The 13194-nt window shown below is 42.2% G+C and overlaps 2 protein-coding genes across 2 annotated transcripts; both read right to left on the minus strand.

Moving 5' to 3' along the window:
• Positions 1741-4791, minus strand: LOC8058526. The gene is made up of 3 exons (XM_002441130.2): positions 4628-4791; positions 4409-4482; positions 1741-2745 (listed from the first exon to the last, which is right to left on the minus strand). Exons 1-3 carry the CDS (start codon positions 4645-4647, stop codon positions 2012-2014), a joined length of 828 nt encoding a protein of 275 aa, XP_002441175.1. The 5' UTR covers positions 4648-4791; the 3' UTR covers positions 1741-2011.
• Positions 7220-11034, minus strand: LOC8058527 (histone deacetylase 8). The gene is made up of 3 exons (XM_002441131.2): positions 10671-11034; positions 9649-10229; positions 7220-7727 (listed from the first exon to the last, which is right to left on the minus strand). Exons 1-3 carry the CDS (start codon positions 10957-10959, stop codon positions 7425-7427), a joined length of 1173 nt encoding a protein of 390 aa, XP_002441176.1. The 5' UTR covers positions 10960-11034; the 3' UTR covers positions 7220-7424.

The following is a 13194-nucleotide window of genomic DNA, read 5'->3' on the forward strand; positions in this document are numbered from 1 at the left end:
AACTTTTTCCTAAGTGAATAATCTATGGGATATCGTTTTAATTATCATTCTAGTTCTTAGTGAGGAGTTTTCCGTCTCTGGGTTTTGCTCTCCTTTACATCCAAAGGAGCTCTAATAGTGAATTAATTAATATAATGACGCCACAGGTACTGCCTTTCATCATCCTTTTGGATCGTTTCTCCGGTGCTAAGACATGGCGACTTGGCGAGATGCACTGCACCTAGTGCGTGTGCATGTGCATCATAGATAGATGAGACAAATCAAAGCCAACCACTCCACCATGCACACACAGGACAACAATCCGAGGAGGTCACAATCGAGCCCAAACACAAGCAAGCGGGTGCAGGAGCACATGCAAACAGCAGCGAAATTGCGTAGGAGTGGAAACCGATCAGCATCAGCGGCCTTGTTTAGTTGCCGAAATGAAAAAATTTTCGGTCACTATAGCACTTTCGTTTATTTGTGGTAAATATTATCTAATTATAGACTAAATAGATTCAAAAGATTCCTCTCGTGATTTACAAGCAAACTATATAATTAATTTTTATTTTTAATTATATTTAATGCTATATGTATGTACCGTAAGATTCGATATGACGAGAAATCTTAAAAAGTTTTTGATTTTTGGGGCTAAACAATTCCATTCCGGCTGCACGCGGTGCCGGTTGAGGTCCCTCGAAGGCTCCAGCGGGGAAATGGCATGGAACTTTGGGCGCGTAAGTTAGAAAAATAGAAGAAGAACACGCAGAAATAAAGGATGCGCCTCTATGTTTAGTTAAGTTGTGTGCCGATCTTCGAGCAGCACGGGCATGTAAAGAAGCAAGTTACGTCATCTGTTTCAAAATATGAATAGATTTTAATTAACTTTAGAAGCGGTTGGCATGCCTCTATTGAGGCGAATATCACAGCCATCTCTAGTTTTCCACTTTGTAATGCTGTAATTTTTTTCTTTTTATTTACCCGTCTAATAAAAATCTAGCCAAAATCTTTTGGTGTCTTTCGAAAAAAATCGGCGATTTATAAAGGTGGATGCCCAACTACCTAAAAAATAGACTTTCTAGAGATGGGTGACAATAATAGCCGCCTCTACATTCTTTAGTTAAATGAAAATAATATTTTGATGCAATTATATGTTTTCACCCATGCTTGCTGCACCTAACCCTGCTGTCGACGCGACATGCCTCTGCTCACTATTTTCCATCACCAATTCTTACGAGTCACCCAATTCTAGCTGATACAGGTAGAGAAATTGAATTCACTTCATAGAATCAGCACATGTTTATTAATTCTTAATATCTATGGTTGTCTTTTCCCCCCAAATGGGTTATCTAGAGTTGAGCATTCTTACTTAAATATAAGGACTCGATAGCAGAAACCTGTTTTCGAAGACATAGTTAACCAAATTGAAGAACTATAAGTTGAATTATATCAGACATTTTTTCAGTCTTATAAAACAGGAGCTATAAAATATACCTTCACCTGTTGATATGAGGTTAACTGGCCCATGTCCCATGATCCAGGAAACTCTAAAGTGCCTTTTTTTTTCCTACTGTAACATGCTCAGCAACTCACATCTTAACAGAAGTTTGACATAGGTACACAAGTTTCATCTACCATCGGATGAGAGTGCTTCAGGTGGTCAGGTCCTTATGATACAGATCTAAATCACTGACGGCGGAGAATGACCTTTCTGAAGCTGTCATACATAGTGTAAACAACCAAGTTTCTTTAGACGTCAAGTTCGATAATAATACCAGCACAAGACGCACAACAGTCACATTTTTATCTTTGAAATACAACACTTACAAGACATACACGATCGAGCTTCGTACAGACATTGCCGAATGGAAAGCTCACTTCAACACAGTTTAAGCAGATTCTGAACACAATGAACTCAGAGTTTAAGCGGATTCTGAACACAATGAACCAACACAATTGTAAACCTAAACATGTTGACTGACGCTGTGACGCACATCCCTCGTCCCTCGAGATGTCACAACAATGTTACATTTTAAGCAGCCAGTGTGGCCGTGGCCGTGGCCGGGCTTTCTGCTGCCGGAGCCATCAGCTGGGCGATGTTCTCCACAGCACGTATCCTGCCACTGGCCAGTCCGGCCGTCAGGTCCTCGACTTCCACTTTCACCACGTCACGGCGATTGCCAATATCAGCTGCATACCTGCTTGCACAGTACACCCCGACGGCCATCACTGCCATTCCATAGATATTTGTGGTAACCAAGCGGAACGGGGTTGAGACCACTGCGGCGAGAGGTCCACCGATGATGGAGATAGCCTGCCCGCTCTGCCCAACAACACCGCGCTCAGCCACAAGAAGGCCAGTCTTGCAGTATATCGCAAAGTCCTCGCAGTTGCTCTTGAACAGATTGTAGCACCTGAAACCATTGTTCAGCAAGTACTTCGCACGGCGAATCACCGTATCGTCAGGATCAGAGCACGCGAGAGTGCACGTTCCTCCTCGCGCTTTGGCAAGGAAGAGCGCTGGGTTGACTGCATACTCAAAACGGTAAAGAGCACCCCCAGCTAGGAAGCAGCTGAGGCAAGAGGATACCACGCCGTTTGTCTCTGTGCTGGTATCACTGGTTTCGTTGGTGCATACCGGGCAAGGCGTGTTGCTTCGTTTTGGGGCAGAACTCACAAGAAGAATATCAACGACAGTTCCTGTTCCAACCTCCTGGCCACTTCCTCTTGTAAAATGGATCACCTTATCATCACCCATATATATTCCTGTGAGAAATGTATGTTTACAGAAATTTACTTTGAATGACACCTAAAATTGCATAGGATTGTGTGCATTGAAAAATTCCTCAATGCATCACAAGGTAGGTTCAGGCTGTTTGGATCACCGTGTCAGTAACACAATGAGTGGAAGTGGCATATAACAGGTAAGGTGAACATTCATACATAAGAAAATTCCCCCAACAAAATGCCTACAATGTTTCCTATAAGGTTACCCAAAGATATACAATCTGCAATAACAATTTCACTTTTTCCATGTAGCCGCTGTCAAAAAGTGATTAAGTAAACCCAAAAACACCTATGCATACGGCAAAACACTAAACATAATTTCATTCCTCCCGGGCAGTTTTTGTACCTTCAGTTTGTAGAGTGTGGTCTTTTATATGTGGTCCATCTTTTTTTATATCAAATGTAACCAGATCATATATTCTTTCTCAACATAATCATCTATCCTGCCAATTCGCGGAAAAAGACAAGTAATTTGATTGCCAACAAACTGTCCACATATGTATCTCATATGGTGCAGTTTGAAGGAAGGACTTAAATGATCTCAACTTTACACTAATGAAAGTGTCTCCAGAGCCATTATAACCATTTATTACCAAGCCAATCCGGTATGTCCAGTTCCAAATCACAATGCACTGTTTTGTGTACATATTCACAAACTTTTAGTTTGAGAAACATAAAAGGCTGTAAATATCTTCTTTTACAGTGAACTTTCGAAGCTACCCCACTCACCTAAAATTTACAATTTAAATTTTCTTAGCTGTTAGAGCTTGAGAGCGACAAGAAACAGAAACTTTTGGGAAATGATAAATAAAAATAAGAGGGAAAAAGAGGGAACGTAGGCAGTAGTGTTAGACAGGTAACCGGCTAGGCCTTATTGACCGGGTATGGTTTCTATAGATTGGTTTCTAACCATAGGCAAGGATATCCAACGGTGGTAATACTCCTATAAACCTAACCTAGATGATCCTTGCCTATGTATGTATCTATGTATTCCATGGATAATCAATCTATTGTTTAGCGTGCAATTATTTACCATGTAATTGCATTGCTTTAAGGTAGGACCTCCTTTGAAGGCAAGAATTTCACCTGGTTCGATTCAATTTCCACAAGATTAGGGGGGTCTATCTAGTTCAAATGGGACTTGTCTGTTTTGTTTGGTCTGACATAAAACTCCTATTGAGTTTGGACCTCAAACTTCGAAGAACGGTACAGCAGACCATGGAGAGCATCTAGAGATCAACCATGCTGATTTGATGCACAAACAAAGGGTCCGTAGATATGCTCACCAAACGGTGCTGGTGTTCAAGATATCTAGATAATCAATCCAAGCCCCAGGCAGCCAACGAGACCTCAGACCTCTAGCCTAAAAACATTTTCAGGGCCAATCAGTTCAGAGAAATCCCCTCCCTGCTAAACCCAAAACATGCGGTGATGAGATCTACACGCACGGCATGAAGTAGATTAGACATCATCGAATAGCGTGAGAGTGGTGCATATAACATGTAAGCCAAGTCCCCATTTCGCAAATACACGAGTCCAAAACCTCGGCAAATTAATGCCATCCAATCATCCAATCAAAGCTTAAATACAACGGAGTAATAAGCATAATATGAGCAATACAATACAATACGAATCACCTCACCGTGATGCGCGTAGACCCACGCGGCCCTCCAGGAGTAGATGTGATCTCCCGCCTTGAGGCTCTCCTTCCCAATCCTATCCCAACAACACAAGGGAAAAAAAGTTCTCACAAAAGAAGGGGGAGAAAATAACCGCGCATGCACTGCAGACATCAGACTGGCCAATACGGATGATGAGTCTAGGAACAAATACCAGAGGAGGAATGAATCCGAGGGGTGACCTGTTTGAGAGGAGACCCATGGCGACGGGGGGAGCCTGCCGGCGGGCGCGGTCGATGAGTCGATTTGAGCCGGGAACAGAAGCGGCGGAGGAGGGAGAGAGAAGAGAAGAGAAGAGGAGAGGGACGGAAGCGAAGAGGAGGTGGCTTGCGCGTTTGAGTAACGGAAGGACAAAATGGGGAAAGCCGGTGGGCCGTAGGATGCACGAGACGCTGATCTCACGCGGGCGTCACGCCCGTAACCGTTGCTGGCTGTCAAAAGGATGATTTTGGGCCTTGTTTAGTTCAAAAAAAATTTTCAAAATTTTTCAGATTCCCCATCACACCGAATCTTTAGACACATGCATGAAGTACGAAATATAAAGAAAAATAAAAACTAATTACACAGTTTGGTCGGAATTGATGAGACAAATCTTTTGAGCCTAGTTAGTCCATTATTGGATAATATTTGTCAAATACAAACGAAAGAGCTACAGTGTCTATTTTGCAAAATATTTTAGAAACAAGGCCTTGGTTCGCTTGACAACTGACGAAAGTGCACAAAAAGCAATGTCTCAGGCCTTGTTTAGTTCCCAGAAAAGTTTGCAAAATTTTTCACATTTTCCGTCACATCAAAATCTTTAGACGCATGCATGGAGTATTAAATATAGACGAAAATAAAAACTAATTGCACAGTTTGGTCGGAATTGACGAGACGAATCTTTTGAGCCTAGTTAGTCTATAATTGGACAATATTTGTCAAATACAAACAAAAATGCTACAGTGTCAATTTTCCAAAATTTTTCGGAACTAAACAAGGCCTCGGTGAATTTGCTACTAGAAAATTGCAAAAATACTGTTGGTACTCTCGTTTGAGTAGCATTCTCGCCGAAACAAAATGACAATTTTGCAACAATAAAAACGATACTCGGCCTTGTTTAGTTTCGAAAAGTTTTCGGATTTCGGTACTGTAGCACTTTCGTTTGTTTGTGGCAAATATTGTCCAATTATAGATTAACTAGGATCAAAAAATTCATCTCGCGATTTACAGGTAAAATGTGCAATTAGTTTTTATTTTCGTCTATATTTAATGTTTCATGCATGTGTTGAAAGATTCGATGTGACGGAGAATCTTGAAAACTTTTTGATTTTCGGGGGTAAACTAAACCAGGCCCTCGTTGCTTAATGATTACACGGATCTTGTTGAATGGGGAACATGCCGAAAGCCTTGTTTAGTTGCGAAAAGCGAAAAGTTTTCGGTACTGTAGCACTTTCGTTTGTTTGTGACAAATATTATTCAATCATGGACTAACTAGGATCAAAAGATTCGTCTTGTGATTTACAGCTAAATTGTGTAATTAGTTTTTGTTTTCGTTTATATTTAATGTTTAATGCATGTGCTACAAGATTCGATGTGACGGAGAATTTTGAAAACTTTTTGGTTTTCAGAGTGAACTATACAAGGCCGAAGACTTGAGGACGAAGGTTTCTCGACTAAGAGGAAGTACAACTGAGGCCTTGTTTAGTTTCGAAAACTGAAAAGTTTTCGGAACTGTAGCACTTTCGTTTGTTTGTGGTAAATATTGTCCAATCATAGACTAACTAGAGTTAAAAGATTCGTCTCGTAATTTACAGTCAAACTGTATGATTAATTTTTGTTTTCGTCTATATTTAATGCTTCATGCATGTGCCGCAAGATTCGATGTGATAGAGAATCTTGAAAACTTTTTGGATTTCGGGATGAACTGAACAAGGCCTCAACAGCAGCGCTGATTGATGGATGGTCGCAAGCGTTGTCGGCAGGCACGATCCCGCGGCAAAAACGCGTCTCGTTCGAGGGTTCTGAACCCCATGACGAGCAGTAAAACGACTCCGGATCCCCGCACCGCACCGAATGTGCGCCACATCGGCATCGGCACGGCGCAAGGTAACCGAGAAGAAGCACGCCGGGCGCAAGGTAAAGCCCATTGGTTGTCTTGTCGGGCATATTTTTTTATTAACCAACATTATTTTTCTCTCACAATAAATCAATAAATAGTATTTTTAGCTATGATTTTTCAAACCAGCAGCGATCAGCGAAGGAAGAGGTGGCCACCCAGATTGCGCTGCAAGCTTGTACATTAACAAAAAAAAAAAAAACAGGTCGTGTGCACCTCCAAACCAAAAGAACAGCAGCGGTATCTAGTACTAGTACCTACTCACGCCCAACAATAGGTTCGCACATGCCTAACCACAAGAATTCACTACAAAACACCGGGAAAGCTTGAAGATATACGATTGACTACGGCATATGATTGCTGCAAAACCTTGGTAACGTAGAAAGTGCAGCAAGTATATGCAAGAATCTGATGCAATACGGCGAGGAAGACGTTGGCCAGCAGCCAAACAAGGAGGCCCGTTCCTTCCTCCAGGTCATTTCCGCTTTTGGCATCAACATTGAGCTTTTCCTTCCAGCGGATATATGCTTCATTCATGCACTGGAATTGACTGGCCCGGCATGCTGCAATTTCGACCATCAGATGGAAAAGCACATTCCAGTTCTGGTAGCGGGCAAGCATCGACCGTTTTGCTTGGACACTAGCCAATCAAGGTTTAACTTCTACTGCCACCAAGAGCACCTCAGGGAAAAGATCAGCTGTTTATCCAAAATAGGCTGACGAGATCCTGATTTTCAGAAACTCAACAGCAGCAGCAAACAATGTTCTTAACCTATCCTGTGCAATATTGTTTGTGACCAGGGAATCTTAAATACAAGGCCTAAAAACGTACTCCAACGTGTGATCTTCCTAATTCAATCGGGGCGTCTAAAACATGATTTCCTCTAAATGTCCTTCAGGAAAGGAACCGATTCCTTCCAGCAACTCCTTACCATGTCGACAACTTTCATAGTGTACTCCTCATCCTCGGGGTAGTAAGCGATCGGGTCATCAAGGAGCGGGGCTTCCAGATCCAAAACTCCTTCCAGTGTAGCATGCAGACAGTATGCTGAATAAGTGATGTGGTAACCCCCTTCCTGGACAACCAATATTTGCCCGTTGCTATGTCGATTAGCCAGGCTCCTCATTATTTGTCCAATTTTCCTGTAGCCTTCCATGGTCAAGCACTGTCTTCCATTGGGATCAAACTGCATAAGTCAAAACATAATGTAATTATTGTTTGTCTAGCAGGTGCCATAGTGTCTCTAAGAAAAATTCTCTTTCTAAAAACGTTTGCAATTATCACCAACCAACAGAATTTTGATGAACAGTAAAGAAAGACGAGGAAAATGTGAACTTAGGTGTGCTCAAGCAGCATCACATGACAAAAGAAATTCAATGTCATAACTACTAAAATCTAAAGATAATGTTTGGATTCACTAGGATATACTATATCAAAACCAAATGTGGGTTTGGGTTATGTGGAAATTTTTAACATGTATTCACTTGAGTCAGATTAATAATCATATAAAACTCAAACAGAGAATCTTACTAACTTCTTATAAGAGTAAATAACCCTAAAAGAATCGTTTACATAATAACTCAGACTGGCAGCCTGTTCAGCTCTCTCCTTGTGATCACATATGAGTCACGTGTGGAAGTGCGATTGCCCGAAGTTAATGATGAGGATGCATACAGGTTGCTCCCAGACATTGACCCAAGAAATATACTTTACAAAACTTGGATCCACAAGTGCAGGTGGTGGTCTCGGCAGAGCCAATCAAGCTTGCACTAGTTTTCTTTCTTTCTTTCATAGTTGGTCTCAGGGAAAGGAAGAAAAGAGAATAGGACATTATGAACAACTTTGATAAAATTTGCCAGGGAGCGAATGAAGCAGCAATGTTCTCTATCATGTAAACATAACCTAGCCAAATTTGAGCCTGTCCTATCTAGACTGCAGTTGTTTATGACTTTAGTTTGGGGCCCTCTGAATAGCAGCGATCTACTACTCAGGGGGCAGTTGCAGAGTGCCCAGCAGTTGGCACAGCAGCACCATATCTCCGAAGACAACGCCTTGCTACCTCGGCATAGAGGGGGCGAATAATTTTCTGGGACAGGCACAAGTGTGCTTTGCCTCTCTGTCCTGCTTCAAGCCTTCAACTACAAGGACTATGTAAGTGTGTTGCACTCAGCTATCTGTTGTTATATGTGCAATATCTAATGCTACTTTCTTTTTTAGCCTTTTTTTTCCCTCAGAACAAGCGCTTATTATTGGTTAAAGGCTGAATTGCAGCTATGGGTTCGAATGTGATGCTCGATGATCAATATGGGTTCAGTGACATTCATGTATATTTAAGAATCTAGTAAAGGCTGGTTTACTCATGAAAAAATTTGTTCATTGATCGTTTATGTTGTCACATTATCTCCATTGAGCACTTTCTCATTGCAACGTGATCTGTATACTTCATGATAATTGTGTGTAATTGATCAACTGTGAACTAGTTGAGCTAAATTCTGGAAATGGATTCTACTGTGCTTAGTCAAGGATCCTAAAAGCCTTTTAGGCCTTGGATGATCATTGTTTGGTAACCCGTACTGAGAGAATCATTAGAGGATAATTCCTGTAGCCTCTTTTCCAGTTATATTCACCTGGTTATTGTGCCAAGTAAAAATGATGTTTGCTTATGACTTTGTGAGTAGCATAAAATCTGTCCTGATCCGCTGATTAAATGTTCATCATGTTTACAGCAATCTTATCATGGTTCTTGTATGGGAATCATTTTTAGTTGCTAAAGTGCACCTTATCCTACAACAGGTTGCACTTGACAAATCAAAATCACCAAAAGTACATCTGGGACCAAGGTAACACCTAGAAATATGACCTATTGGCTATTTGGTCCATGGATTTTAAGCATCACAATAAAGCACCAGTTAAATAGAGTCAACTATTCTCATTATTTGTCAACGTCAGCCACATCCACTAACTGCTAATGTAATCTTTACTTAGCAAAATTGGCTCATGAAGCAATGGATTGACCGCACAAATACATGGAATTCTAACTAGATTAATGGAAGCAACATGTAATGTAGCAAGGAAAAGTGGAAAACAAGTGTGTGAACTAAACTTACCGCACTAGAATCTTGGCCAATCACCAAAACTAAAAGCTGAGGCTGAAACTTATCAATCGCTGGAACAACCAACTCGTTCATCGCATATTCATACCCAGCATCTCCACTTCCATTAGGCAAAGGTATATTGAGATTGTACCCAAGCCCCTTGCCTTCACCAATCTCATCGACGGAGCCACTTTGCGGATGCGATGGCCCCCAAGAACCATGCCTCATGTGAAGAGACATTGTCAACACATTGTCTGTGCGATAGAAGCCCTCTGCAGTACCATTCCCGTAGTGTACATCAATATCCACAACAGCAACCTTTGCACGCCCGGAATCCAGAGCCAGCTGCACAGCAAGTCCGGCATTGTTCAGAAAGCAGTAACCATCTGCATGGCCGGGCTGCGCGTGGTGGCCAGGGGGCCGAACCAACGCGTAGGCCAGGTTCCCGTGCCCATCTAGTATGTGCTTCACAGCAGAGAGCGTGGTTCCGGCCGCTAGAAGCACCGCGCCCCAGGAGCCCGGGTTCAAGAATGTGCCCTCGCAGAGCTTCTTGGCTCCGGTGGCGTTCGCCTGCACAAGCTCCTCTATGTATTCTGCAAACCAACCACAAGAAGATTTTAGCACCGTGAAGGTAACTGAATTTTGCTCAGCGTTTACAAATATACTCCACAATACAATGCAAACACCACAAAAAGAGACAATTTGAATTTGGTGAACCTAAGATTCCAGAATATGATGATCAGGTAGTGAGAGCTACTTGCTCCAGGTTGGTAAATGAAGTTGTTTTGGACAACGACACAATCTCCAAAGCATAACTTCCATTTCTTACTTTTATAAAAATATTTATTGGAAAGTGATATATGTGTATTTTTATGAAAGCACATTTCAAGACAAAGTTATTCATATGGTTTTCACATTTCCAAACTCAACAATTACCTCATGTTTGACCTAAACCTTATACAAAACGACTTCTTTTATCAACGTGGAGGGAATACAAGAAAGTCTGTGAGGGGATTTCGGCTTTGGGGTTTGACCTGAGGAGTGGAAGGAGCGAAGCTCGGAGGCGTGGGCGGGGCGGCCCGAGTGCCAGGAGAGGAAGTGCGCGATGGGCCCGCGGCGGAGGATGGAGACCATGTTGCGGACGCGGTCGGCGTTCTCCGGGTGCTGGTCGAGCACATCCAGGAATCCCGGATCGCGGCCCGAGTCGAACACGCCGCGGCCGGCGTCGTGGGCCAGCATGCCCTCGTGCCAGAATACCGCCAGCTTGTTTCCCGGAACCGGCGGTGGCGCCTCCGCCGGCGGCGGTGAGGATTCGGACGCCATCGGCGGCTCGGCGCGGGGGATTTCGCTTCCAGTGACGGCGCTGCTGTTCAACCTTCAACGCCTCAGTCTGACTCATCAGTGTCCCAGCAACATTGAGCGGACTTGGTGTTTGCATGGGCCAGAATGAGAGCCCATGGGCTCTAATTTGTGCTGCTCTCCTCGGGAGATGTAAGTACATGGGCCTTTGGCGCTAGCAGTTCTGCTGCGAGTCTTTCTTCGTTTTCAATTGAAATTCAAAACTGGTTTCAAAAAAAAATTGAAATTCAAAACGTATAGCTATTTTGGGAGGTTGGGATCTTGCACTTTTCATTTTGTAGAATATATGCCAAAATGGTTACGGTAGGTTTTGAAATTTACCATTTTTTGCCATTGCCAAAACACACACACACAGACCACACACAAACACAATATGTTGCCGCTTGCACCTAGTGGCAAACACCAAGAAAAGGCTGCGTGCACCTAGGCCTTGTTTAGTTCATAAAAATTTTCGAATTTGACTACTACAACACTTTCGTTTATATTTGATAATTATTATCTAATTATGAATTAACTAAGCTCAAAATATTTATCTTGTAAATTATAAATAAACTATATAATTAGTTATTTTTTATCTATATTTAATGCTTCATGCATGTACCGATTTGAGTTGATGAAAAATCTTAAAAAATTTTGGAAACTAAGCTAGAAAACACCAAGAAAATCCAATGGAATCTATTGGGCGGTTCGGATCTTGCATCTTGGCAAGTTGGCATACTGGTATGTGGCTACTGCTAGCACTGTCATGTCAGGCTGCTCACATGCTGTGCACATTATACATTTATACTCCTTTCAAAAGGTTACCCTCTCCTTTCAAAAGAATTACAAAAATTCAAGTAAAGTACAATTTTCATCCACAAATAAATGCACATTTCATTTTTCAAGGAATTAATTTTTTAATTTGACCAAATATATATAAAAATATACTAATATTTATCATATGTAATATTTATCATTAGATTGAGCATAAAATATACTTTAATAATATACTTAAAATAATTTGACTCTTTAGAAAGCGAAACGTGTATTTATTTATGAACGGAGAGAGTATCAACTATTAAATAAATGTCATTACATTTGCTATGAGATGTATTTTCCTAGTATAGCTAGTTGATGTCATATATTTTTACCTACTCTATATATTTTGTTAAACTTTAGATACTTTAATAAAAATACACTTAGAAATTCATTTATTTTGGACAGGGATACTAGCAAAGCCGGTTTGCACTCTGGAGTCAACAGACGAGTTCGCTTGGCGCAGAAAAAGCAGTTTAACTGCGATATTGGTATTTATTTGTTTATTCTGAATTTCCTATTCTGAACTCAATTTACCAAGATATATTCAGTACTTTTTTCTTGCACTTTCATAACTTATGAAAGGCCAAGTATGTAATACTAATGCCTTACCGTGACAAATTTATCTGAAGGGAACCTCTCGCGCGCCATTCCAATTTATCCTACTTAAAGCAAAATCCAAGGTGTGAGGTGATTTCAGCTGACAATCGAGTGAAGTAGACAGAACCTTCAGAAATCAATCATCCGTGCCACCAGTACAAATTCATAGCACTTCACCAGTTCACTTGTTTAAGAAGACATAGCTGAAAGTATTGTTAGCTAATTTATTATAAGAGAAACACTTAGAGAAGCTCAAGCGAGCATGGCGTTAATAATGGTTTACGATGATAAGAAAGCCATAACTGCTCTGGTACTCTGCCAACGAAACATGGTTTGAACAATTCGTTCCCATTTGACTGGTGCCAATGGCGGCGACGGCCGACGCACAGGAGTTGCCAGTTGCTAGCTCCAACTCCAAGCGTCTGCGGTCTCGACGGGCGGCGTCAGGGTCGCGTGCAGGCAACGTGCCGCTGCTCCCCGCCGGATTGGCATCCTCTCCGTGGCCAACGCGGACGCACGTGGACTCCACCAGTGCACCCAGGCGCTCTCCACGGATCCAGGCCGCAGCCCGCAGGCAGCTTCGTCGCCAAATTCCTGTTGCGGGGTTCGGATCAGGTTCGCTCGCGCGCGCGCGTCCTGGGGCACACGATCGACCGAGATGCTGCCGCGACCATACATCGGCAGCTGCTGATGTATAGTCTGTGGCCCAACCCTGTGATGGCTCATTTTGCCGTTCATCAGAGCTCTGGCCCAAATCGCTCATTTTGCCTGGTCTAATGAGTTGTTCAGCCGATTGACGAGGGA

Source organism: Sorghum bicolor, chromosome 9 (genome assembly GCF_000003195.3).
Source record: "Sorghum bicolor cultivar BTx623 chromosome 9, Sorghum_bicolor_NCBIv3, whole genome shotgun sequence".
Taxonomy (NCBI): Eukaryota; Viridiplantae; Streptophyta; class Magnoliopsida; order Poales; family Poaceae; genus Sorghum; species Sorghum bicolor.

What these genes read in the sequence shown, in the direction of transcription:
- LOC8058527 (XM_002441131.2), bottom strand. Translation starts at nt 10,959, where the DNA reads ATGGCGTCCGAATCCTCACCGCCGCCGGCGGAGGCGCCACCGCCGGTT. An exon ending in TCGCTCCTTCCACTCCTCAG is followed by an intron (nt 10,230 to 10,670) that starts GTCAAACCCCAA and finishes GTTGGTTTGCAG; the next exon opens with AATACATAGAGGAGCTTGTG. An exon ending in TTGGCCAAGATTCTAGTGCG is followed by an intron (nt 7,728 to 9,648) that starts GTAAGTTTAGTT and finishes TGACTTATGCAG; the next exon opens with TTTGATCCCAATGGAAGACA.
- LOC8058526 (XM_002441130.2), bottom strand. Translation starts at nt 4,647, where the DNA reads ATGGGTCTCCTCTCAAACAG. An exon ending in ATGGGTCTCCTCTCAAACAG is followed by an intron (nt 4,483 to 4,627) that starts GTCACCCCTCGG and finishes TTGTTGGGATAG; the next exon opens with GATTGGGAAGGAGAGCCTCA. An exon ending in GTGGGTCTACGCGCATCACG is followed by an intron (nt 2,746 to 4,408) that starts GTGAGGTGATTC and finishes CATTTCTCACAG; the next exon opens with GAATATATATGGGTGATGAT.